General features: G+C 42.3%; 2 protein-coding genes across 4 annotated transcripts in view; one reads left to right on the top strand and one right to left on the bottom strand.

Annotated features, from left to right (window-relative positions):
* The window catches only part of LOC146577113 (protein NLRC3-like), a 560,242-nt gene that overhangs the window by 253,641 nt on the left and 278,698 nt on the right, over positions 1-27,903 (bottom strand). The window lies entirely within an intron of this gene.
* On the top strand, positions 29-11,176 carry LOC146577118 (uncharacterized). The gene is made up of 4 exons (XM_085269703.1): positions 29-82; positions 9,414-9,521; positions 9,599-9,772; positions 10,379-11,176. Exons 1-4 carry the CDS (start codon positions 29-31, stop codon positions 11,009-11,011), a joined length of 969 nt encoding a protein of 322 aa, XP_085125829.1. The 3' UTR covers positions 11,012-11,176.

Raw genomic sequence — 27,903 nt, 5'->3', positions numbered from 1 at the left:
ACCTGTGAAGAAAATGATTGTTTGACAGATGGGCTCAGATTCAGGATCAGCTGAGGAGTTTGTGGCTGACAGAATCCTGCAGGTACAGAGCAGAGCCCATCATTAGCATGCAGGACTGTCCCTGGGGGGGTCGGCTCATTCAGGAGGTTAATCAATGTTTACATGTTCAATAAACATGTTAAGTGTGTAAATTTGCCCTTTTCTCTCGAGTCTGTTTGCTCATGAAATGAACTTTGATTCGTTTACATTAAAAATGATGTTTAATGGTGATTAATCCAAATGAATCCACAGTAACCCTGTGATGAGTCTGATTAAACATTTTCATTAACAGCAGTAATATAGATTATATATTATTATATATTAGTGCACACTTAGCTTTTAGTATATATGTTTGTTACAAAGTTGTATTTACAGCAGAGAAGCTGAGTTAAAGACTGAAAACTATTCAAAGTCTCTTTGAATTGAAGCGTTTAACATTCTTTGTGTTTATTCTGCATTGACTTCATTATATGGTGTAAACGTCTGTTACAGGCTTAAATATAAAGTTGAAAAATGTAACTGCAGCTATTGATCAAGTAATTGTGATTAATCAGGATTAATGACAGAAGATTGTGTCATTAATTAGTCATGTTTTAATCTACTGACAGCACTAGTGTTCACTCTGGTGCCTCCAACTGTTTTACGCCCTTTCAACACCTTCGTGGTCAAAAGTGTACACGCACAAAATCTACAATAAAACCCTCACGCAGCAATAGGACAGACACACAATCCATTTATCTCTGTGTCTCAAACACACACACGTGTATTCAAAGCCTCGATTTGTTCATATTTCATCTGTTGTGTTTTTATCTTCAGCGTTTTCAGTGTTGCTGCATTTACACCAAAAATGTTTCCATTGATGAATCAGATTGATTTGAATGTGTTTCATCCATACAAATCCCTCCCTGGTGGTCACATGACTCTATAACATAACAGGAGTCATGTGACAAGAGTTTCATGCTGTAAAATGTCAAAATGGTTGAATGTGGTGGAGTAAAAATGTGAGATATCAGCTACTTTTCTTCAATATGAAATGTTTGCAGGGCCTGACAGGAAGTGGACGGACGCTCTGATCACTTCCTGTTTGCTGAAGTGGGTTTTCAGTTGTTTAGAAACCAAAGGCTTGTTTTAAAAGACAGTTTAAATGGGACTGAGGGAACGACGTGTTTGTAGTTTATATCCAACAACATCAAGCAGTTTAATCAAAGAGTTCATGTTGCTAACAGCTCACCTCTCTGCAGCAGACACAGGCTGGACTTTAAAATCAATGGGAAAACCTTTAGACCGGTCACTCTGTAAGGACACAGAGCTGGGTGGAGGTCCAGGCTGGTTCCTGTGAATAATGATGCAGCAGTGATGTGAGTGCTGAGCTGTGACATGGAGAAGAGTCATGGACAGTTAGAGATGGTCATCTCACCTCTGAGCTTTGGTCTGGCTCTCATGTTCCCCACACAGAGTGCTTTTAGAGGGAGGGACTCCCTCCTCTCTGTCCTCACACTGATCCATGCTGCTCAATTCAGCTCACACACACTTTCTACCTGCAGAGGAAACACAAATCATTCATGTGCACATCAGCTGAAATCCTCCTTTCATCATGTGTGCTGTCCAAATATCAGCTGCTTCTTTCCTGCTTCATCTCAGTGTCAGCTGGATGCAGTCAGACAGCAGTGTGAGGCAGAGGAAGCTGCCATCAGCTGCTCTGCTATCAGTCCACTAGATGGAGCCTGAAGCACACACGATGCATTCACTGACACACACTGAGTCACTGCTAATGAGACGCTTCTTCCATCCTGTAATTCATCATCCATCAGCTCTGCTGCTGCTCTCAGTCCTGGACTCTGATCACACACTAAAAGCAGCTTTTTAACTCGTGTCTGTAAGAACTCTTAGTGTTAGCTTAGTGTTAGCTTAGCTTTAGCTTAGTGTTAGCTTAGCGTTAGCTTAGCGTTAGCATGCTGTGTGCTAGCTCAGCGTCAGAGCTCTGCAGGTGTCTCGTGTGTAAACATTAATCACAGTGACAGTAAAGGAGGTAAAGGGCTGTGACGTCATCACGTACGCTGCGTCCTCTGTGGGCTCTGAGTGAACTCAAAGTACAAACTACAAGTACACAAACACGAACGTAGCTCAGAGTGGCGGACACACTCGGCCTCGTTGGTCCAGCTGTGAGTCCGTTACCGTGAACTATGGAGCGGCAGATTTGTGCTGAACTAAGCTGCACACAGCTGATGTTAGCCAGGAAACATTACACACTGACTTTAATGGAGAGACCGGAAATACAAACACACACAGTTTGTTGTGTGAAGAAATCAAACACGAGCTGAACAAACAGTAAAGTTCCTAAAGACAAACTGTTAAAGGAGGAAACAAAGCAAACTTACAGTTTCTTCACACACCAACAACAAGCTCCACTCCACACCTGGACACTAAACACGGACACACAGGTGAGCTGCTTCCTGGAAGGAGGCGGGGCTCCACCTGAAACTCAGCACAGGTGGGAGGGGCTCAGCTCTGTGTGTGCTGATGTGTTAACTTTAAAAATATGCCGTCTGACTGCTCAGACTGAGTCAGAGTAAAGTTCACATGCTGACGTGTGGAGACATGAAACCTTGTTGTAGCTGCAGGTGTGAACACACTGATCCCAGATCAGCTCTGCTGTATTTGTAACATGAACATTTCTGCTGCAAAGCTTCAAATGTTCAGCATGTTTCTCTGTTTCCAGTCTATAGATCCAGTCACACTTTCTACCTTCACCTGTGCAGTAAAGACTGAGAACAGAGCTGAAAGCAAGCGTCCAATCAGTGAGCAGCATCAACACCTGAGCTTCATTCAGACTCTGTTATTGAAGATGTTGTTGGTACAAAGTTCATCTGCTGCTCACATGAATCCATGAAAGATTTATTTCACTGAATGTTTCTTCAAAGCTCATTTCAACCTGTTGAAGTCATGAATGAAAGTGCAGACTGAGAGTGGATCACATGATGTTTGAGGTGTGTCATGTGACATGTTCAGTATTGTCACACATGTCTAGATTGTCCCTGATATCATAACTGCTCAAACACTGATGATTATATTTGAAGAATTATTCCTGATGGCAGCAAAGTTTGAATGGAGCTCTCTGTCTGTGCTGATTTGTCGCCCTCTGGAGGTCAAAGCACAAACTGCATGATGTCACTGTAACCACCACAGAGACAGGAAGTGTTTTTATGACTGAAACACTGAAATGATGCTAACGGCTGTCGTTAGGCTCACTGACAGCAGTGCTGATGTGTTCATGTCAAACACTGGCTCAGGTCAGACTCCTTCATCCTTCTCCAGCGTGAGGCCGCCCTCAGACCCACAGGAGCTCTGACCTTTGACCTCCTGACCCTAACCATTTTAGTCTTGTTGCGTCTTTAAATGCAAATCCATCCAAACTGTAGCCGAGCAAAAGAAGCTGGAAGCTGTTCTATGAATGATGTTGTTGAAGGAGCTTGGAAAGAAAAGCGTCTGGACTTCTTTAAGTTGCTTGATGAGGGACATGGACGTCTTAACGCCCACTCACATCCTGGGACATTTGATCACAGGAAATCACATGATAGCGTGGGGCTAGATCTCACAATGGGTTCACCCAAAACCTTGGCTGATTGTGACCCACACCCGTTTTCACGGAGGAGGAGTTTCACATCCTGAACATGTGACAGCCTGGTTTAAAGGGACCAAAAGTAACTGGACACCTGATTCAGTTCAGGTTTATTCATCCGCTCCAAACCACAGCAGCAGTCACCTCCAGGGAACCAGCTGATCCATGTAACTGGGGACAGACCACAGCCCAGAGCACTGGTTCATGATGTGTTTGTGGACTGTAGGTTGTTTGGATAGAGATGAGATGTACTCAGCAGTCTGTCTCTAATGTTTAATGAAATGTTCTGAAGATGATAATAACTTGTGATTTTCTTTTGAATGAATCTTTAATCGTGTTGTAGGGCCTCTGACTCTCATGAAGATTTTCACATCAATGTGCTTTTCACAAAGATATTAACAATGAAAATGACGTGCAGCCCTGAACTACTCATGCGTTAACTCAGCGGTTCCCAAACCCCGGGTCACGGACCGGTCCGTGAGTCGTTTGGTACCGGGCCGTGAGAGTCGAGGCTCGGTGTGAAATTGATGGTTGATAGGTTTGTAGCATAAACCTGTTCGCTGGATCGTTCAATCCAGCTACACAGCAAAGCAAGACACGAGTAGTTCTTTCTGTTTCTCGTGCACGGGAGAGAACTGGACCAATGCCGTTCCTTCGCTTGACCACAGTCGCTCTCGTCCGTTCCCTCGTAACACTGTTCTTTTATTGAGGTTACATGAATATACATAGGTTCATTAACATACACGTGAACAAAGGTACCAGTCTGTATGTTATGTAGGTGTGTGTGTGTGTGTGTGTGTGTGTGTGTGTGTGTGTGTGTGTGTGACCCCATAAACGACTTCCCTAAACCTGCTGGTCTGGAAGTCCAGCAGTTCATCTAAACAAAAGGCACTTAGACTAAAACAGACATCCTACCACAAAACAATAAGAAGGTAGCACCTCTCCCATGATCCCAGGACGTGGGTGTGAATGCCAGAACACTCTGGAGTCACACAAAGTCTTTAAAGACTACTATCATTACACAATTGGTTCTACACCTCTGAGCATATATGGTTAGATATTCCCCAATAACAATGACAATGATAAAATATAAATCCAACAATGGTTTTCAGGGTTTTTATCGTTAACTTCGTTTCCCTGGGTCTTTTCCCGTGTTGTAGTCGTGTGTCTTATTTTGAAAGAAATGTTTACGCGTTACCATAGCGACCAGAGAGCATTAAGGGTGCAGACAGGTGCATCCAACAACATTTTATTTTCCCTTATTTGATTTATGGACCTAACTGTATGAACTGGACTTTGGCTTTAATGCTGCTCCTCTTCATCATTGCTGTGTTGCATTTCCATCATTCTGCTGCTGGATTCACTGCAGGCTTTAACAAACACTCCTTTGGGTCCAGGCCCAGCCACGTGTTTGTAAGCTGCTGTGCTCCTCACAAATAAAGCCTGAAGCAGCTCAGACTGTTAGAAGCAGCACTGAGCCCTGTTACAGTTATAGTGTTAGAGCAGCGGCTGCAGCCTACAGCATTTAAACTAGCTGACAGTAAACACATCAGTCCAGATGTTACCACATTACTTTGTGATGCTGAGAGTTAAAGGAGACTGGCTGATTAAAATCCCATTCCTTACATCACCGTCCTCTGCTCTGACTGCTTTCATTTAATCACAATCAGAATACTTTTTTGATCCCCAGGGGAAATTATTTAGGTTACAGTGCTGCAGCACAAACAGGAACAAAGACACAACACACTAAGTAAGAAATAGCACAACATACACAATATATACATGCATACATATGAGTCACTTATAAGTAACATGTGAGTGCTGGGGTCTATGACAGCAGGCAGGTCTGTATTTATGTCCAGGCTGACATGAACAGCTAGTAGTTCAGGGTTCAACACTCAGGAAAGTGTGTGACCTTCCACACTGACAGAAGATGCTAAACATGACTTTAAACTGTTGTTTGTTAAAGCCTCACAGATCTGAGAGCAGGGCTCAGTGGGTACATGAGCCTTTATACATGAAGGCTTTCTGTTTCCAGGAGAGGAAACATGTGATCCAGCTGTGTTTGGTCACATGGATCTGCTCTGCATGGATCACCTGACTAAAACATGTTGTTATTATTGTTCTTACAGTCTTAAATCGGTACATCAGGCGGGTCACATGACACCCGGGGGTGACAGCAGCATCTTTCCTCTTTAGAAAGCTGCTCTCTGTCCCAGGAGCTGTTGTCACAGTAACAGCAGGAACAGGAAGTCACACGCTCTCTGCTCTGTGATTGGCTGCTTCTTATCTCAGCTTCCTGCAGAGGGTGGGGTCTGCTGATAACGCACACCAACAGAAGTGTGACTTTCACTTCCTGTTTATTGCTGTTGTTCTTAAAGCTCTCAGGCGATGCTGCAGCGCCCCCTGCTGACACAAACTCCTCCCTCTGTCTCAGAGGTCACAGGTCAGCCTGATGCAGAGGGTCTGCCTGTTCATGGACTTCCTGTTACAGAGACGGGTCTCAGCGTCAACACTAGTTTCTGATTGGACGGTGTGGAAAATGTTACGAGTTCAAAATACTGGGGATGGAGACAAGAGAAAAACCACAATAACAACACTGGTCCGGTCGGGTTGAGTCAAACGATGATTTTAATGATCACACACGTGGGAGATGGACACTGATGCAGACAGCCTCAGATCTCAAAATGGTGGAGCATTGCTCAAACTTTTATAGCCTCTGGTGCCTCCACCTTATCATAAAAGCCTAAACATTCACATGCTTTCTCTCACACAGCGCCTAAGCTACGACCTTGGCTCCCTGTTTATCTGCTCCTGCTGAGATGGGGCAGAAAACTCCAGCATGTTCTCTTCTAATCAGACAAATAAGGCGATGACTTTCTGCAAACAGTATTTCTTATAACTCAGCAGTATAATGCATCATAAAACAATATCATTCATCCACAATAAATCAACAGTTTAATATAATGCACATCAGTTTAACTAATGCAATAGTTATCAGCTTCTTCTAATTCAGGAGAATAATGCAAACTAAAACTACATAATAATTCACAATCTTTAATTAGGGGTATAACATGGCATAAAATAATATTATAATCTAACAAAACCCAGCTTCCTCCAGCCGAGTGATGTGTGGATTCATCACTCTCTGTGGATCAGTGTAAGTCTGTGTGTGGGTCAGCTGCAGGACTTGTTTGACCTTTGACCCTGGCAGACAGAGCTGGTTACTGCTGTGTGACTCCTGCCGTCGCTCCACTTTAAATTTTACTTAAAATAAGTCCTGACATGGCCCCGCCCCCTCTGACCTGCTGCTCCTGGATGTGCTGAGGACACAGCGGAGGCTCAGAGGGGGCGGGGCTTTTCCCGTGGCGGTAACCAAACTGCATTAGGTCACTGCACTGCCAGTGTTTAACCACACCTCTTCTGACTGACCTTTGACCTCTGACATGTTGATTCGATCCTTATTTAATGACGTCTTTTATCTAGTGATTTAATTCTGTGTATTTATATATGATGGTGTTCCTGAGTTCAGCCTCAGCTGATATCCACAGACGCTCCTATTGGCTGGTTTTAAAAACACATTTTTCCATTAAAGAGACTCTTTTAAAAACACGTCTGCCTGAAAGTCACATTTCATTTATTTTGGGGGATTTTAACAGAGAGATAGAACTTTATGAATCCCTCATGTTTATCCTCCAGGAAATCCAGTTTGTAGCAGCAGAACACCGACAAACTTTTACACAGCACAGAATTAGGATATCAAATAAAGGGGAATAAGAGAACATGAATATAAGCATAAATATGTACATATATACACAGACCTCACACAGAGACAGCAGCTACACTGTGTGTGGATGTGATCCACAGTCACAGCTGTGGGTTTCAGTCAGTGTGTCTCTAACTTCATGGTCACATTTCAAAGCTTATTGGAGCCAGAAGATGTTCAAGTAAAAGATTTGTTGCTGTACTCGTCTACCAGGATAACAGGAGGTTCATAAAGCTGTGTAATACTTCAGCTTTACATCATGCAGTAGTAGTTTATTAAACCCCCCAAAATATGACTATCCAGAGTTGGGACCAGGAAGCAGAGTTGCAGTCTTACACGCCTCTCTGCAGCTTCTCTCCTCCTGCTACCCCCCAAAAACCCGTCTCCATAGAGACTGTGTCAGCTCCCAAACAGACAAAAAACAAACTAAAAACCAGCAACAAACAACTTAAACATAAACAGTCACAAAGAAAGAACAATACAGTATCCACATCTGAACCAAAGAGTAAAACAGTGAAATGTGGATTATTAAACATTAGGTCTCTCTCCTCCAAGTCTCTGTTAGTACATGTTAGTAAAAACATTTCTGCATTTTACCCATATTTTATTTTTAACTCAAAATCAAAGATTCCAGATTCTCCTACATGTTGGTTTTGAATCAGATAGGACGACAGATTTCAGGTGGCCCTGTGTCTTTCTCTATTACATTTGCCACTGTGTAACTCAAAGTTATTTAAGGACTAGTTTATTTCAATGGATGAGTTTACTGACTGACGCGCAGAAGAAATAGTTCTTTATGGAGCCTAGATGGTGTGAATGATGAGACCAAAGACTGCAATATCTTGTACCAAAAATATATTGAATAAATGGAGGACAGGGGAAATGGAACAAAATAATTAACACAACACACAACATAAATGCCCACAATTAAATAATAAATCAATGCTGTGATCTTTCTGTGCAAAAGTCCTTTTTGGTCCTCTTCTTTTTAAAGTTCACTTTTAAGGTATTCCTCCTTAGAGTCCAGCTTCATACAAATGGGGAAATATGTCCGTAATCCAAAGACGGCTAAGTGGGGGAAAGAGGGGAAACAAAGAATGGTCCTACCGGCTCGCCACTTCAATATGAAGAAGATTAATTCAAAGGGAGGGAACAAAACCTGACCTGTAGGTCAGAAAAACGTCCATTAGCACATCAAGTTCGATTCAGTTTACTGGTAAACAAATATATTTTTCTGCAAGCCTATGTAACAATGCAAATCATCATCAACCAATGTACAACAGTTAAATTATTAATTATCTTGGCTACGTAGCTTAATCTATACATTCCAGTAGCGTTCGCTACAAACAATACAAAAACAACAATAAAGGAAAACAGCTGTCTAACAGACAGCATAGCCGAATTCAAGGCAACACATAACAATAATCATTCAATCGCACTTTGTTTCAAAGTAAGCCCATTAAAATGCTTAAGTAAATAAAAGTGTTCAAAAACAGCGGTTTTTGAGCCGGAGTTCTGCTCGCGGTGGGAACGCCGCCGCAAAAAGCCACTTTTTAATCGCGAAAACGATCGGCTGGTTACTGACAACCAAAAGGTTGTTTTTGGCAGATATTAAAGATCATGGGTGGGCGGGGCAAATGGAGCAGTTTTCTACAGTCGAGTAAAATTCCAGGAAAGAGCTGGGTGTGGCTTTCCTTTAAATCACATGATCAACAGCTTTAAGATGGAGGCAACTCGCTCAGTGTTTCCTGTTTCATTCTTAGACTGTGGCGATGGTAAGTAGCAGCTTTTCACTTGTTACCTGGCATCTTTTCAGCCACCAATGATAGTCATTGTATGTTATCAACATTTCACTAACTATGTTGTCTCTCATGTTTAAAATAGGCCGACCAAGAGCAAAATAGGTATGTCTGCAGACTCTGCTGTAGCCAACGTTATCAGATCTCCTGTGTTTTTAAATCCCTAACTGCTCGATCATTATCATTTTAGAAGACAACAATTTCTCAAAGGAGGTTCAAAACTAATGCCTACAAGATTACCAAGAGGATGGTTCGGGGCTCTTACATGACTCCGGGAAGTCAACACTTGGTGGATGAGGTGTGTTACCTTTGACACTTTTAAGACAGTCCTGTTTATCACTACTAACAATAAGCAAATATGTTTTCACTCAACAGATCCTTCACAGCATGTTGTTTCTGGGCAAAATCAACAACATCCCCTTTTCTCCAGAAGAAATCTTCCCTAATCCTTTTGTTTTGGGTTCTTTAATGAGAAGATATCCCAGGCCTTTTAAGTTGTATTCGACTCAGCTTCCCAGGCGAAGTCCCTTCTCCTGTGTGCTCGACATGGTAAGATAACTCTTCTCACATTGTCAGTCAATCTGACAAACTTCCAGTTTTTAGGAAAGTATAATGCAAAGTGCTTTTTTACTGAGAAATCCAAAGAAAATCCATACTGTACCTTATACTTCAACATATGCTTCTAGCTATACTTCTCCACCAAACACAGAGACTGCAGGAGAGCTGGAGACTTGCTTCAGAATTTGTTAGTTCTAAATAATGTCTAACAGACTCATTATTGGAGATGCTTACAGTCTTCAAGGCGTATATGATGCTGTCACTGTGTAGCTGCTGGATCTGTTAAGTCAGCTCAAAGACTCTAAATTCAGCGTGTTTTGACAGCCCGGCATAGCAAAATAGAAAAAAAAGGTCAATTAGCAAATTTAATTATAAATTAGTGAGAACAAAGATGGATTTTTGCTTATTGATTTAAAATTAAATAGATTTTTGTGACTTGTTTCACCCCCTATCTTAAAATGTCTAAACCAAAAGCATCCAATGGTCCTGCATAGTTAAATAAGTCAAGCAGCGAAACAAACATGTTGATCAACTTTCTATGAAAAACAACTATATAATCAGGTGCAACACTTTGACCAGATCTGTAACTGTTTTCAGATCGTCCTGCAAAATAACTCAGAGAATGAAGAGCAAATAAAGCAGAGTCTGCAAGATCTCCTCACAGACTTGGACTTAGAAGAGAATAATAAAAAAACAGCTTTCGTCTCGTCCACCATCTGCATTTCTCAAAAATCCCAAACCAACAAATCAGAAAGGTACTGCGGAGTCTCCATGTCCACCAAAGGTCCTAACGCTGGCAAAATTATGATTGCTGCCTCCTGTCTTAGCAAATGGCATAAATATGTATCTGGTGCGGTGATGACCTATTATCCAAACACAGTCCAGAAAGATTACTTTGATGGAACAATTGAAGTACCTGGAAATATCAGGTGTGAGGCTTTTTGTCTCCGTGATGGTGCCAGAATGAAGCCTTGCAGATCATGTAAGAATTTGTTTGGCTTGAACACAGAAGACCTCAGAGAGTGGCCATATGGTAACTGTGCTGAAGCTGAGAGCCTGAGCAATTTGCTTGAAAATGAGAGAGAAGTTGAAACACATGTGGATGAATACTCAGCTGAAAAGGATAACAGGCAGAGAGCTGAGGATGAGGTTGGTAGGGTTCTTAGAACCGTGTTGCAAAGGATTCGGTTTAACTGGACAGGTGAATTTTACAACCCAGAACAAGAGTGAGATTTCATGAAATCATTTGCATTCATCATTCTGATAAATCAAAGATTCTCTGCTCTGACAGCATCTGTGTGGATTTTCTGTAATCACAGAGACGTGTATAAGCATGTTTACTTTCCATCTCCATGTAATTGTCACATTTAATAATTAAAACTGGCTTCTATGGGTTTTTGTTTGTTTGCTTACATATCTAGTGTTTAATGCAATATGAAGCATTATCAGACAGCATTTATTGGGAAGAATCCCATATTTATACTGGTCTGTACCCAGGGTACACAGAAAATAAAAACACATGTTTTCTTATTATGATCCCAACTATAATTTACTTAAGCAAAAGCACTACATGTGTAGTTATAATATTTATAGCAGTTACTGTTGAGCTTTAAATTGATCATCTTAAATGTTTATATGCTGATTATATTGCTTTATATAAGAAAGGCCTAACTCTGAGTACACTCTGTGCCAAAAAGTGCTGACAGGAAACTGCATGCTTTTGCAGAAACGTGCTTTTGCAGCTAGAAAGTGAAGCTGATATATATCAGTTTTAATTAGTTTTTACCAACTGCTTGCTAGGGCAATCCCACGAGTTTGGTGTTTTTGTATTGAACATGATTCCAAGTGCTTTCTATAACACATAGCAGAGGTGCCACAACAAAGACTGAGAAGAGGACAGGAAGAGACGGTGAAAGAGATGCACTCCTTCGCCATTCATGTTAAAGCGTTGCATAGCTTTAATTTTAGAGTGTTGCATAACTTCAGTCATTTTTCTACCACAGGTGAAGCCAAGAATTGTGAAGCTCTCTTTTGGCCAAATACCAGAATCTGTAAGAAGAAGAAAAAACAAACAATCAAATAGGTCATTATTAAGAGAACAACAATCTCTTGATGATTATCCACAGTGTCTTTGATAACTCTGAGATACAAACTGTCAAGTATATACACATCCCAGCAAACAATAGCTGTGTTTGACTAAAGCGATTAATAACAAGGACAGAGCTACAATCACTACAGTCAAACATAAAGGGCTTAATCCTGAATCCAAGTCTGAGCTGTGATGCCGTTGGTGCTGAAAGCTGCTCAGATCCTGAAGCTGCACGTTTTGTCTCTCTCTAACCAAACCAGCAGCAAAAGAAGACACATTTCGCTTGACATAAACATTGTCATGAATTCCCTCTTACTTTTGCTGGTTTGCTTCCACCACCATTAAAACACACACAGAAAAACAACACAGCACAGCTCTCTGCCTCTCTCAGTGTACTTTAAGAACACCGTTTCCCATCTCAAATCTCTGTTTTTGGCATTATTCGCTTGCTTGTTATGAAGCAGTCTACCGTTGTTTACAGCCATTTTTTTTAATGACTTCCGACAAGACAGCCTCATTTCTGCTGTTCAATACCAAATTTTATTTATTTTTTTCAAATTAAGTGAAACTGCAAAATGCTCTGCTGTGTCTCTATTAAAACCTCTTATTAAAACCTCTGAATCACTTCAGCAGCATCAGCCAATGTACATTTGTTGAGTCGTGGTTCTCGTCTGCTTTTGTTCTACTGCAGAATAATATTTTTAAGGTTATCTACTGTAAAAAGCTAGGCCAGGAAAATCTGCTTCATGGTTTTGTGTTTTATCCTCAGTTACTTTGACACAAAAGCATCTGCTGTGATGCTCACACCTCTGATGAAGTTTCACAAGTGTCAGTACTGATAAATGATCAGAATTATAATGTTTCTGACTCTCTGAGTAAGAATTAAATGGAATCTAATTGGGACCTTGTGAATTGGAATTGAACAGGTTCTAGAAATCAGTGATGATACTCAGCTCCAATACCCACCTATGATATTAGGCTTACGAACGCTGACTGGGTTTCATTTACCAGCTTTTTATGTTCTTCCTGCAGTTTCCTCCCCACATCACTCATCTTAACTTTTTTCCAGTCCTCCTCAGTCTAAACAGAACACACAACAATACAAAGAAAAGCTCAGGTGATTGATCTCTAACACTAGGCATCCCCAGTCTTATTCTTAGCAGTCTAACTTCTCACCATATCTTTGAAGGCCTCTCCATTGTAGTAGCGCTTGGATGCTGGATACTCTATCGTTTTGTCACATAGTTCCAGGAAACTGGAAGCCACCAGATGCAGCTCCTCTCCGTCATAGCCGTACAGCTTTTTGTCCTCACGCGTCATCAGCACAAGCTCGTCACATGGACATGAGGTGCCCTTTACCACACCAATAACCTGCATTTTTACAATCTCGGGAAGGTAGAATTTTCCCCAGGCGTTAACTTCATCATCATCCCCGTTGTATTTGGTGTTCTCAAGCTCTTCTATCCACAGGTCAGCACCACTTGGCTTCTTCAGGTGAACGCACATGCTTTTGTTTTTGGAAACAAAATCTTTCACCCATTTCAGGTACTTTTCACCTGGAAAGAAGCAGACAAGGAAATATGGATGAATGTAGAAGTGTTGGAAAAGACAAATAGCAAGGTTATCCTACAGCAGTTTGTGAAAATGTTGTATCTTGAAATAAGCAGGCAAAATGAGGATCTCACTTATCTCATATGTTCTGACTACCGACTTTCTTCAGTTAAAGGACAAAAAAAGGGCACACTGGAGGCTGACAGAGTGTGCAATGGTGGGAATCATTTTGCAGAACTCACTAAAGTTTGTTTCTCCTGGAACAAGCTTTTTACACTTCGGCAAATGAAAATACTGTGTTAAACTAAAAAAAGAGCACCAGACCAAGGTCTACAGTACTAACAGAAAAGCATGCCGTTACCTGTTGCCTGTCGACACAGCTGCTGATCTTCCTCACCAAAAAAATGAGGATCCCTGAAAGGAATAGAAAGGTTATGTTAAAATGAATGACTGTCACGGTGATCATGGGAAGCTCCGAAATATCACAATAGCTACGAAATCACAAAATGCAGTGTGATGTCTGTAAGCACCAAACATGACATCTCTGCAAATTCGTCTTGAAACATGTAGGTACCTCACACGTACAGCTGCAGCCATCTCAGCCATTTATCACTGTGGCTGCCAAGTGGCTGCCACTTCACAAGCGCATGGCACAACATAGAAGAGCCACCTCCACAGGACAAGACTCAGCAGTCCATCTGCATCTTAAGGATAAAGGACACTCTTTCGAGGATGCTAATGTTCACATTTTGGGCAGAGAGGACAGATGGTTTGAAAGAGGAGTGAAAGAAGCCATCTATGTCCACTGTGAGCGACCATCTTTGAACAGAGGCGGGGTTTACGACACCAACTCTCTGCCATCTATAATCCAGTTTTGAGATCCTTCCCAGACGCCTTAACGCCCACTCACATCCTGGGCCATCTGACCTCAGGAATTCGCATGATAAGGTGGGGCCAGGTTTCACAATGAACTCACCCGAAACTCTGGCTGATTGGGACCCACACCCAGTTTCACACCTTGGCTCAGGCAATTAGAGGATCATCAGGGGGTCCTTTTGTCCCTCTGTGGGGGGACACTCCCACTAGGCTTATATCTGGGACTCTCCACCATTTGACCTTAGAACTGAAGAAGCTTCTCGGATGAGAGGTGAAACGTCTTCAAGTAACTTAAAGAAGTCCAGACGCTTTTCTTTGCAAGCTCCTTTGACTACGATGACCTGGATGACTGAGAACCTTCACAGACATAAGGTGAATGTGACAAACAAAGCGCCTTCTTGTTCTCTGTGATAATGTAAAGTTATTAATGAAAAAACAAACAAGTAAAAAACGGACTGGAAACATGTCTTCAATCAAAACTCGACAAAAACAAAGAAACAGCCTCACTTCTCTGCGACGCTCCCTAAAAATGACGTTACGTGTTACGTACCAGAGATTTCTATACAGCCCTTTATCAAGCCGAGAGAAAGTGACGCAAAACCCTCCAACTAATAACGACTAGCAGAGAGGCTCAGCTGAGTGTAGTTACCTGGTTTGCAGACGCATACAGACGTTTCCTGTCCTCTCGGACGCAGCTGTGATAGAACATGTGGTGCATTACCGCCACCAACTGGCTTGGAGTGAGGACCGGAAATCGCTCATGCCAAATCAAAAAAAAAAAAACATAAAGAAAGATTAAGTGAAGAGATAAATGAATACATTAAATCAAGAAGAAAAAAACCCACCACCGGACATATACATCCTCATATCCTTCTGTACAAATGAGTTTGTTTTAGAAACTGAAAAAAGCCACAAAACCTTCACATCTAGAAATCCTTTGCAGTAAAACTTGTTTTTTGGCAGGTTCCACAGGTTTTGAATCAGTTTTCTTCTTTATTCCTGATAATTTTGACAATGAAAAAGAACATGTTCTATAGGGCTTTGGAGTTGACGTCACGCCGCAATGCATTGTGGGAGCGCGGCACCATTTTCGAGGTCTACGAATCAAAACAAACACACTGTGTTGGAACGACGATTACAAGATGCTTAAAAGCAGCTCAAAAGAGAATGGACTGTATAGAGACCGATTGCGTCCAGAGGCGAAGCGGCGGTACTTGCAGAAAATAGCGTGCAGTGGAAATGTGGACCCGTATGAAATACGGCCGTGGAGTAGAAACCCTGAAGACGTAGCCTGATATATTTTCGTACCTTATCTGTGGAGTCAGCGCGTACAAGTCGTCATTCAAACAAAGGTAAGTCAGCTCGAGTACTGCGTGTGAAATGCGTTTGATTTCCCTGCAAACATTCACATTAGTGCAGCATAAATTCATTCATGAGGGGAAATTACAGTGAGAACATGTGGAGGCTGTTAGAGGGAGAAGATAGTGAGTTCAGTGCAGGGCTGTGCAGAGAGGTTTAAAGGGGCGGGTGCTCAAAGTTAAAAAGGGGCACATTGAACCAGGCTGAATAACAACAACACACATTCATCAAGAATCTAATATGGGAAGGGCAGGGCTGTGTTGGTCTGAGACTGTAGACATTAAAAAGTCCACAGGAGAGATGGTAGCTGATTAAACAAGTGTCATGAGATAATAACAAAATGCAAAGATTGGTGACAGCGCTTGGAACCATAAGGCAACGAAAAACTATGTATGTAAAAAAAAAAAAAAAAAAAAAAAAAAAAAAATATATATATATATATATATATATATATATACACACACACACAGTGGGGCAAAAAAGTATTTAGTCAGCCACCGATTGTGCAAGTTCCCCCACTTAAAATGATGACAGAGGTCAGTAATTTGCACCAGAGGTACACTTCAACTGTGAGAGACAGAATGTGAAAAAAAATCCATGAATCCACATGGTAGGATTTGTAAAGAATTTATTTGTAAATCAGGGTGGAAAATAAGTATTTGGTCACCTCAAACAAGGAAAATCTCTGGCTCTCACAGACCTGTAACGTCTTCTGTAAGAAGCTTTTCTGTCCCCCACTCGTTACCTGTATGAATGGCACCTGTTTGAACTCATCATCTGTATAAAAGACACCTGTCCACAGCCTCAAACAGTCAGACTCCAAACTCCGCCATGGCCAAGACCAAAGAGCTCTCGAAGGACACCAGGAAAAGTATTGTAGACCTGCACCAGACTGGGAAGAGTGAATCTACAATAGGCAAGCAGCTTGGTGTGAAAAAATCAACTGTGGGAGCAATCATCAGAAAATGGAAGACATACAAGACCACTGATAATCTCCCTCGATCTGGGGCGCCACGCAAGATCTCATCCCGTGGGGTCAAAATGATCATGAGAACGGTGAGCAAAGATCCCAGAACCACACGGGGGGACCTGGTGAATGACCTGCAGAGAGCTGGGACCAAAGTAACAAAGGTCACCATCAGTAACACACTACAACGGCAGGGAATCAAATCCCGCAGTGCCAGACGTGTTCCGCTGCTGAAGCCAGTGCATGTCCAGGCCCGTCTGAAGTTTGCCAGAGAGCACATGGATGATACAGCAGAGGATTGGGAGAATGTCATGTGGTCAGATGAAACCAAAGTAGAACTTTTTGGTATAAACTCAACTCGTCGTGTTTGGAGGAAGAAGAATACTGAGTTGCATCCCAAGAACACCATACCTACTGTGAAGCATGGGGGTGGAAACATCATGCTATGGGGCTGTTTTTCTGCCAAGGGGACAGGACGACTGATCCGTGTTAAGGACAGAATGAATGGGGCCATGTATCGTGAGATTTTGAGCCAAAACCTCCTTCCATCAGTGAGAACTTTGAAGATGAAACGAGGCTGGGTCTTCCAACATGACAATGATCCAAAACACACCGCCCGGGCAACAAAGGAGTGGCTCCGTAAGAAGCATTTGAAAGTCCTGGAGTGGCCTAGCCAGTCTCCAGACCTCAACCCCATAGAAAATCTGTGGCGGGAGTTGAAAGTCCGTGTTGCTCGGCGACAGCCCCAAAACATCACTGCTCTCGAGAAGATCTGCATGGAGGAATGGGCCAAAATACCAGCTACTGTGTGTGCAAACCTGGTAAAGACCTATAGTAAACGTTTGACCTCTGTTATTGCCAACAAAGGTTATGTTACAAAGTATTGAGTTGTATTTTTGTTATTGACCAAATACTTATTTTCCACCCTGATTTACCAATAAATTCTTTACAAATCCTACCATGTGGATTCATGGATTTTTTTTTTTCACATTCTGTCTCTCACAGTTGACGTGTACCTCTGGTGCAAATTACTGACCTCTGTGCAAGTTCCCCCACCTAAAATGATGACAATCGGTGGCTGACTAAATACTTTTTTGCCCCACTGTATATATCAGCAATCAATCAGAAAATCATTGGTTCATATTACAATTAAATATGAACAGGCTCCTTAGATGTAAGCAGTTCAGATCTGATGTCATTTACATTCTTCACACAGCACATTCGTCCAGGCTGACAGGTAAACATAGAACTAATCTCAGGTAACATGACTCATAGTAGAGATCCAGTAAGAAAGATTGCAGGCTCTAATATTATTACCAAACAATCCAAGGACACACCAACAGCTCAGATTTGTAGAACTATTTAAACAAATGTCTTCTGAATATTCAATTCAGGTTCACAGTGGAATTTTTTAAATAAAGTCTGCAACACAGAAAGAGCTGTGATCAAGCTATTTATTACTGCGCCAACACACATCAAACATCACAGTTCAGTCATGTCAGCGCTGCCACAGAGGTCGTGCTCCTCCTCCTTTACGCCTTCCAAGGAAGAGGGAGGAAGTTACAAACTGATCCTACCACACTTCACGTGTCTCGCTATGAAACCTAACGCATCAATGGTTGTGCTGTTTTGTGCCCTTGGCCTTATCAGCACCTGTAAAGGGAGTTGTTTTCTCAAACTGCTGAAGTAAGTTCATCTAGTTTTAGCAACTTTCACTGAACAGTAACAGTGTCACAACTAAGCATATGCATAAGCACTTAAACACTTTAAATGAGAATAACAGAACATTTCTATTACAGAGGCTGGAACCTGTCCCAGTAGTAGGTAGAGCACACCTGGACAGGTCACCAGTCTGTCAGAGGACTAACACAGAGACAGACATCAGAGTAACAAATCTATTTAAAATTAATGTAAGTTTGCTGCAGCTGTATGTATGAACATGTGTTTCTGTGCTCACAGTCCACCTCTCAGGAACCTGCAGTTCACTTTTAGTCTACTTTAAACAGACCTCACAAAAGGCTGATGTGGCTGGATCAGTAGTCTGATTTGAGTACGATACCTTTGGCCAGGGATTCATCTGGTGCATCGCTTCACTGCAGTCTTACGTATTTTCCCCACACCTGAATAAAAAAATACTGATATATACAAATAACAGCTTCAGCTGATGCAGCCTGACTCAATCCTAGATGTTCAGCACACAGAGACACAGAGGTGCCGTTTAAAGTTTAGTGTTAACCTGAGTCACTGATCATTTGCAGTATTACAGAGTCTGGCAGTCTTTGCATGATGTCCACGTCACTGTAAGTTTCTAGCTGACTTCACTGCAATTTCAATTTCAATTTCTGCTGTTCACAAACGCTGTCCATCTAATCTGACTGAGCTGGAGCTGTTTTGCAAAGAAGAATGGGCAAAGATTTCAGTCTGTAGATGTGCAAAGCTGGCAGAGACAGACCCTAAAAGACTGGCAGCTGGAACTGCAGCAAAAGGTGGTTCTACAAAGTGTTGACTCAGGGGGCTGAATAATTACGCACACCCCACTTTGCAGTTATTTATTTGTAAAAAATGTTTGGAATCATGTATGATTTTCGTTCCACTTCTCACGTGTGCACCACTTTGTGTTGGTCTTTCACCTGGAACTCCAATAACATTGATTCATGTTTGTGGCTGTAATGTGACAAAATGTGGGAAAGTTCAAGGGGGCCGAATACTTTTGAAAGCCACTGTATATGTAGACACAGGACTACAAGTAGAAGATCAGACATGAAAGTGGAGATAACACAGAAGACCTGCAGCAAAGGTCAGAGGTCAGACTGGGCCCCTGGATTCAACAATGAGCCAATGATCATCAAGCAGTGACTAAAGCAGAGCCCTGACGTTCTGACATTCATCACACAGTCAGAACAAATGTCTGCTGATGACTTCATCTCATGAAACGACTGATAGATGTCAGTTCATTGATCAGCTGAGCTGCTGATCTTCATCGTCACAGAAACATTCAGCTTGTTTCAATCAGTAAATAACTCCCACTACTCCCAGTTTGAACTGTTCCCACTCAAAATGCTGTGAGAACAATGATCATTGTAGAACTTCACAAACATCACGTGTTGTTTTCCACATGTAAGATCAGCAAACACACAGAAACTTCCTGTTGCCACACACGGCCTCTAAAATCTCTTCCACGCTTTCTGTCTGAAGTCCACTCTCTGTGTCGGATCCACAGGAAACAACAAGATCTTATTAACATGGTTTTCAATGTGTCTCCTTCCAAAAAGTCCAACCAATGAACAAATGTGTGTATTTGTGGAGGCCGAACAAAAGCATGACACATTTCTCTGTTTCTATAAACTGGAGTCAAACACAAACATGAAGAGTTTCACTGACAGACTCCAAAATGCCCCCACAGTGGATCAAAGGGAAATCCTACAGTGTGGCCAGAGACTCTTAATGGCTCCAACATCAACACATCCACAATGTTGGATCCAGTTCTGCCTCACAGAGTTACTAAGACACACCCTCTGCCAGCATCACAACAGCTCCACCTGCTCCACCTGCCTCCTCAGCATCTGTACAGCTGAAGAGAAAAGAAAGGCTCCAACAGCTCAAATCTACAAAGGATTCATGAAGTTTCATCCAACAATAACATGTTTGCCTTCCACAGTGTGCTGTTAGACACCACTGTACCTCTGCCATTTCAAAAAGAGCAGCTTGGGAACATTTTGGCTCCAAACACTTTGTGTTTAAGTTCTTTGTTTTCTTTGTGAAGCCGACAACATCTGGAGCTTTGTGACTCATAGAAACATCATTTTGTTCTTTAGATGACAGCAGATTGGGACTGAATAATCAATCACTATCAAACCAATAAAGACAAACATGCTGATTTAACAGGAATTTTGTTGGAGAAGCTGCAAAGACATGAAACTGGTGGAGATCCCAAACCAGTTGATAGTGCTGGTTATTCCAAATAAAGCTGTTTCCCTTTGAGATGAAATGACTTTCTGTCCTGATATATAATAAAGATGTTGTTGTTTTTGAGCCCCTGTATTAAAAGTAGTTTAAAGTCAGCTTGAGTTTGATGTCTTTATGTCAAAGCTGCTCATGATGTTGAGCTGCTGATGGAATAAAAACAATATAAAAGCATGTAGTCCAGACTTAAATGCAGCCTGTTGTTAGCTGAGGTCCACACACAGTGTTTGACAGTGTAAAGTGTGTGAAAGGGCTGCTGGTGGAGCTCACTAGGATGAGCAGGTGACCACGAGGTGGAGAGCAGCTGGCCTGGCTTTGACCCGGGCCACGCCCCCTTTCTCTCTGCTTTGCTGTCACTTATCTTCACTGCTCTGTCCAATAAAGCTGAAAAAGGCCCCGAATCAAAGAAATCTGCTGCAGCCTCTGAAATGTCTTCTGTTTCCTTCCCGACGGCTTTTTCACCGTCAGCCCATCAGACAGTCCAGCAGCATTTATGATGATGTCATGATGTTGAAGAGGCTGCTACGGTGGCCTCCCATGACCCCCAGCCTCATCACAGCTGAGATGCAGACATTTGAAAACATTCAGCAGACAACTGAATAACAGTCCAACACAACAGTCTGTGTGCAGACACACACTGACCTTTCATATAGTCAAACACAGCTGGTTGAGTCATTTCTCTGTGAGTCTAAAGTGAATCTAGTATTTGAAAGTCCACTTCCTGTATTTGTTGTTGAAGACTTCTTCAGCTTCTTCTCAAGGACATCAGCTGCTTGTTTGGCAGCAGAGGCAGTTAAGAAGCTTCCTGAAAAACACTGAACAGTGAGTTCACTGTGGCATATGACAGATTCAGCTTTCTGTGTGCAAATGTGTCTGTGTCGACCTTTCAAATGCTGTTGAATCCAAAACATCAGCGGCTCCTCGGCTGCTCACTTCATGCACTTCTGTCTGTGTGACAGTCCAATGACATCACAGCTGTTTCCAGCCCCAGTGTCTCAGGACTGGACACCTTTAAACATGTCGAGGATCAAACAGCGTCCAGCTAAACACACATGAAACTATCAGAGCTGACAATCATTCCAATAACATCTAATGGTTCATGTATGTAGACACAGGACTACAAGGAAATGGCTCTCAGCATCTGGCTGTGGGAACACATGAGTCCCTGTTTGTGTTCAGATTGTGTGCATGTTTTAGACGTGTGTCACATGTAGAAACACAACAATCCCACAATGACACACAGATGTGTTTGACACAGCTGTGCAGCTGTAAGTTGTTTCTAATGATTCATTGAAGCTCTTCTAACATTCTGGAGACGATCAGTACATGAATCTGTTCAACACGACAACAGTTTGACTTCAGTGTGAACGTTTGCATTAAATAACCTTCTTCATCCAGCTGACAGCATCTTCATCCTATGATGTGAACAGTTCCTCCTGTTGATGACAAACCTCTGACAGGATCTGCTTGAGGAGCTTTTTCATGTGCAGCTCTCTGAGCTCAGGGCTGAGCTGCTGTTTCATCTTTAAGAGCTGCTGCCTCCTCGCCGGACTTGTTCTCCTCTTCTTCTCCTAATGACACCATTTCTGCTTCATATTAAATTCAATAAAGATGCTGACATGTATCTGTAGCAACAACATCATTGAATCTAGAACAACTGGAGCCAAACCAGTGGCTCTGCTGGGATCACTGGTGAGCCAACACTTCCTTGTTGATGCAGATTTCAGGGCTTCCTTTTGCTCCTCCGTTATAACTGTTCTCTCTTCTCAACACATGATGACACAAAGGAATCAGCAGTGACAAAGATGATGCTGAAGAGAAGCACACACTTCACACATATAACAGAGCAGTGCAGTTACACACACCTCTGCTCGACATCAGGCCTCAAACAAAGACACAAAACACTAACTTGACTCTAAACAGAAGAAACGAGCAGCTGTTTCTGTTCTGTGCTTATTTATATTTGACACACATGCTTCTCTTTGTGCAAACACACATCGCACTATAAGGGTAACCTCGCACACAATGATTGGACAGCACAGTGATGATGCTGGGAGATCCTATACGCAGCAACACAGAAAGACTGAGAACTTTAAACAATGATGGAAAGTGTTATAAATGACTTGTTGGCCTCTGATCTGTCACAAACAGCTGAAACGTGTCTCTCATGAGTCACATGAAGGTTTTTGACAGAAAGGACAAAAAGTAGCTGCAGTCAGTTTGTGTCATTTTTATATTTATTCATCTGGGAGAAAAATCTGAGGGACATTAAAATGTGTTTTCAACAGAGACAAGAACATGAATATAACAGAACAGGTAAATGAACATGTTTCAAGTAAACAGCTGGACTGATCAGGTCCAAACACAGAGTGATAAACTTGTCAAACAGCTGTCATATCTTTATATAGAAGCTCTTTATAAATGCTGCTCACTGCAGTCTGTTTACTAATAATGTCAAAGTGTTAGAAACACAGAAACATCAGAATGGTCTTTGTTCACAGAAACCTGTCTGGGATCCTTTGTTGTTCTTTTGATGCAGAGTTACATTATAAATATAAAGAGTTATTTCAGAGTCTCATCAGTTTTCCTGCATGTCTTTATTTAACACATCAGCAGGGCTGAAGCTCTCATGTTAAACACACACTGATCTATGGACACGTTCATGTGTTTCTAACAGAACCAGGCTGTTATCAGCCTGCACTAACATTATGTCACACACACTGAATGTAACAGTGACAGTTTACATCATCACACAATCAGCTGTGATTGTTTCACTGTCATCAAACGAGTCAACAGGAAGTAGAATCAATAGAAACCAATCATTTACTGACAGCATGTCTGATGGAAATAAGTGCAGATTATGTATGAAGTCTAACTGCACACAGTAACTGTGTTACAATAAGGACTTAACAGCGCCCTCTGCTGGAGTGTTTCAGTACTGCGTTAACTAGAATACACCACCTCCTCCTCACACCACCTGCTACAGCTCTACTCTTCTATGACTACAGTCATCCACAGCACTGATGTGAGGTCACATGGTTCATATGTAAGGAGCACAGCTGACCTCAGGTCAGTTTAATGACTGTGAGCAGCAGCTGTGTTATTGTCACTGTGACAGGGAGACACTCTCAGACACAGCGCTCATGTCAGCTTGTTCTCATGCAGGAGGATCAGGAGCTCCATGTTTGTCTTTCTGTTTGAATCATGATGTGTTTGTGCCATCAGAGTCTGTCATGAGTACTCAGGGTTTCACAGCAGCTCTTCTGGATGCTGACGAGGACTCCAACCTCATGTTTCACCTCTCTGAGCTTCTGATGTCTGTGAACACTCGTGTTTCTTCTCTGGGCTCATCTGGACAAAAACACCTTTCTGTGTTTGGCTGCAGCCTCATTCTGACTGACAGGAAGTGTGTTATCCATGAGCTGCACTTCTGTGAGGAAGTTTCCTGCTGTGTTTCCTGTCTGTGGACAAACACGAGTGTTCCAGCTGAGGACTTGCTTCCTTCCACCTGTCCATACAGGACATCACGCTGTCTGCAGCTCTGTAAATGCAGCTCCAGGTCCTTCCACGTGCTGCTCTGTATTTGTGCAGTTTGTAGTGTGTCCTGGGAAACGTAGCACACATGGTGTTCTTCTGCTGTTTCCTCCTTTCACTGAGTGTGAAACACTGACGCTGTGCTGTTGTTCACAGAGGGGAGCTGATTCTAGCTGCAGCTGGACTCTGTCATCTAACTGAATGTGTTGGTGCTGATCACGGGGCTCTGAGGGGGGAGCAGCAGGAGGACTCTGGATGCTGACGTCAGTGTATCTGTGGAAGCTCCCACAGCGTGTCTGTCATTCAATATTGTGCTGTATATTGTATCTATGCAAAGATGAACAGACTGTGTGTTCACTGGTCTCTGTGCTGCAGCTCTGATGTCATCATCACTCCCTCCTCCACCCTCAGCAGTCCCAGCATGCTGCTGTGGTGCACCCCACCCTCACTCTACACCTGAGCCACAGACCACACCCTCCACCTCAATATACACCACAGTTTTCTCTGCTGTGGAAATGAGATCAGGAGGAAATCATCATTATTATTATTTAATAAACGCTCACATTAATGTGGGCTTATTTGTTTCATATTAGAAACATTAGTTGAGTGTTTTTAGTATAAAATGGTCAAAGTCCCTCTTTTTGCTCCTCCCCTCACCTGTGGATGGGCGGTGCTGTTACCGTGGTGACAGCTTGGATGTGTTTCAGTCCTGCCTGGTTATCACTGCAGGAATCTTTACTTTCACATTTATTACAGGTAATAACTCTGATTTTTCTGTGTATTATGAACTAAATGTATCCTGATACACACAGAGATGGATGAGCAGAGGTCACATGATGAAAGAACAAACATGGAGTCTTTGATTTATTTAGATATTTATTGATGAATGCAAACAAACCTGACACTGAACCATCGTCCAGCAGAACAAACCTGATCACATGACCTGCTGACCCAAACAGTGCAAAGCTCCATGGCAACAACAACAAACAGCCTCACATATGTTAACAGAGGCTGTTAGAAGCACAGAGTCTTTACAGTCTTTCTCCTGTTTGGACACAGATCTCTGCACATCTTCATCACAGTTACTCACAGACGTGCAGAGTGTGTGGATATCAAAGCTAAGTTTCCACCATGTTTGTAGTCTGTACTGGGACTCATGGAGCATCTCTCTATGAGCACTCAGTGCTTTAAACAGTGAGTCCCAGTTTAACCAGCAGCCTTCACACCACACATCACACAGACATGGAAACTTCAAACCTCAGACTGAAGACACCATCAGAAATAAACAGATTGTGATGAAGATGAAGAACTGGACCAGTTTGCTGTGGTTTCTTCTGTTCCTGTCAGAAATAAGAGTCTGGCAGCACTTTGCTCTCCTTCCACATGTTTAAGGAGGAAGTGAAGAAGAGCGAGTGAGTCGTCTTCCTCTGTGGGCCCAACATCAGGCAGCAGCCACGTATTTTTAAAAACCCAGCACACTGCTTCAGAAACACTGAGTCCAGGTGACCAGAGTCATGTGATCAGTCAGGTCTTCACTCAGGACGTCACTGCTTCAGGACCTGATTCAGAGGTTTATGAGGACGTGGATCATTGGTGCTGATGTTGTGTGAGAGCTGGTGAACCATGGGGAACATAAATAACAACCAGGCCATCAGCAGTTCTACCCCCAGCTCTAACACCTACATAATACACTATACATATAGTTATTGTTAAGGTTCAAATATTGAGGAAGGAGAGTACAAACAACCAGGTCCAGAAGAGCTTGGTCAAACAATTGATTTTAATGAACACACGCGTGGGGGGACCAGCGCCGTACGCAGACAGCGCTGATCTCCGACTAATCAAAGCATAAACAGATATTTTATACCATCGGGGTTTGGATTTAATGACGCCCCTTCAACGTCACACAGATACATACATACATACGTCAAATCAAAACCACAATGACTTTTAACACAGTTTGAAAAGAACATTATCTCTATCTTCATGGCAGATGTTTCCTGTCAACCTTTTGACTGCCGCTTCTCCAAAACCACAGACCATGCTCTGCAGTAAGATACCACTTCTGCACGCCCGCAGTTGCAAGCAAACATGATTAACCTCTCACCTATAACTGAATGTATCTACTATGTGTGTGTGTGTCACGACCTCACTCGGCACTCTGTGTCACCTCTCACCTACTAACGCTCGCAGTCAAACAGAGGCCACTCTCAAATGTGTTAGCAGTTTACTAAAACTATATATGTAGTATATTGAATAAATGTTTTAATCAAGAACCTCTACTAGAAGCTTAATAAAAGAATATAAAAGTATAAAAGATAATAATGAACAACCTGGTTATTCAAATAGCATCATCCAAACAGCTCCTCAGAATAAGCTGCACTTACACTCTGCTTTTAGTTTCACTTTTGCAAAAGCACGCTCTGCAAACCTGCAGTTTCCTGTCAAGACTTTGCACAGAGTGTCCTCAGAATCAACAGAATCAGCCCATACACACTTAAGATTATAACAAGCATTCAAAAGCATTTAAGATCATAGATTCAACTCAACAGTTTAAAGTGGTTATAACTGCACCTGTAGTAAAGGCTAATTGGGTACCAAAATGTTTAAACATCTGAATGCAATATCAATGCTGTAGATTATATTATTAATGCAATGGTAATGATGATGATTATTAACAGTAGCAACAAAATAATTTCCCTGATCTCCACATTATATAGGTTATAGTATGTTATATATAAACGTAGCTGAAGCAGTTTCATTTGTAGCTTCACGCTGCACTTCACATGTTTGTCCACCAGATGGCAGCACAGAGGCCTGTGTTGGAAAGCTTTGAGTAATGAAGCGTTTTCAATCCAAGCTTCAGAAAGCTTCATGTGGTCATCAAGGAAGCAACCAGGAAATATCTGCTGTGTGTAAAAACAGCAACACAAGAATCCAGGATGAAGACAAGAAACTCAAAGCTCACAAAACAGGTGGAGCTAATTTTGTGACGTGTTTCTGTAAAAACACCACAGAAGTGAATCATCAAAGTTTCCATGTGAGCTGATGATGCTGCTGCAGAGTTTCTGTGAACCTCCTGTGACCCCGCCTCCTCATACAGAGACATCTGATTGCTCTTCAAACTGCATCACGTGGACACATGTGATTGTGTGTTGTAGTATTGATCCCAATGCTGGTATCAGTCCTGGATCAATAACACTGGATGGATGCGTTCAGCATGGAGCCCCTGAGCTGTGTTACAGACAAACATGGAAACTGACAGGTCTGTGTCATTCACAGTCTGTAACACTTCTAAACAACAGAGGCTGACCCAAGTGCCTCAGAGCCAGGCACGCTCACATCACAGCTCTCTAAATAAGCCAGTTTCAAAATAAGAGCTGAAAGCTGTGTTTGCTTGTGTTAGCTTATTATTGTGGAGACTAACATTCAGTGATCATGTGTTCAGACTCATAATGATTACTCTCAGAAATCCTCATCTTTGTATTTACTGTGTGTTGGATCAATAACTGAGATTCATGGTATCACACAGCTGTGCTGCTGCTGATGTCAGCACATCTGGAACAATACGAGGTATCTGCTACCAGACTGAGCAGGACGTGAGACCTGTGGACTGTTTAAAGCTGTCCCTCCACAGCTCACTCAGACCTGATCCACACCTCAGTGATATTCTCTGACTTCCTCAGTAGAGACAGAAACCATTCAGATCTGGGACCATCAGCTGACTGATGATGTCACACAGACTGTGTTTTTCAGGAACAGTGATTCTGATGTGAGCCTGCT

The sequence above is a fragment of the Mchenga conophoros genome, linkage group LG3 (genome assembly GCF_057382185.1).
Source record: "Mchenga conophoros isolate Kocher_MC1m ecotype Shallow Benthic linkage group LG3, M_conophoros_male_GT1.1, whole genome shotgun sequence".
Classification (NCBI taxonomy): Eukaryota; Metazoa; Chordata; class Actinopteri; order Cichliformes; family Cichlidae; genus Mchenga; species Mchenga conophoros.
Note: the sequence above shows the minus strand (reverse complement) of the source record. Positions and strands in the feature narration are given on the sequence as shown.

Coding starts and splice junctions, on each gene's coding strand:
- LOC146577118 (XM_085269703.1), top strand. CDS start 29: ATGGGCTCAGATTCAGGATCAGCTGAGGAGTTTGTGGCTGACAGAATC. Junction 9,522..9,598: donor GTCAACACTTGGTGGATGAG/GTGTGTTACCTT, acceptor TTCACTCAACAG/ATCCTTCACAGCATGTTGTT. Junction 9,773..10,378: donor TCTCCTGTGTGCTCGACATG/GTAAGATAACTC, acceptor AACTGTTTTCAG/ATCGTCCTGCAAAATAACTC.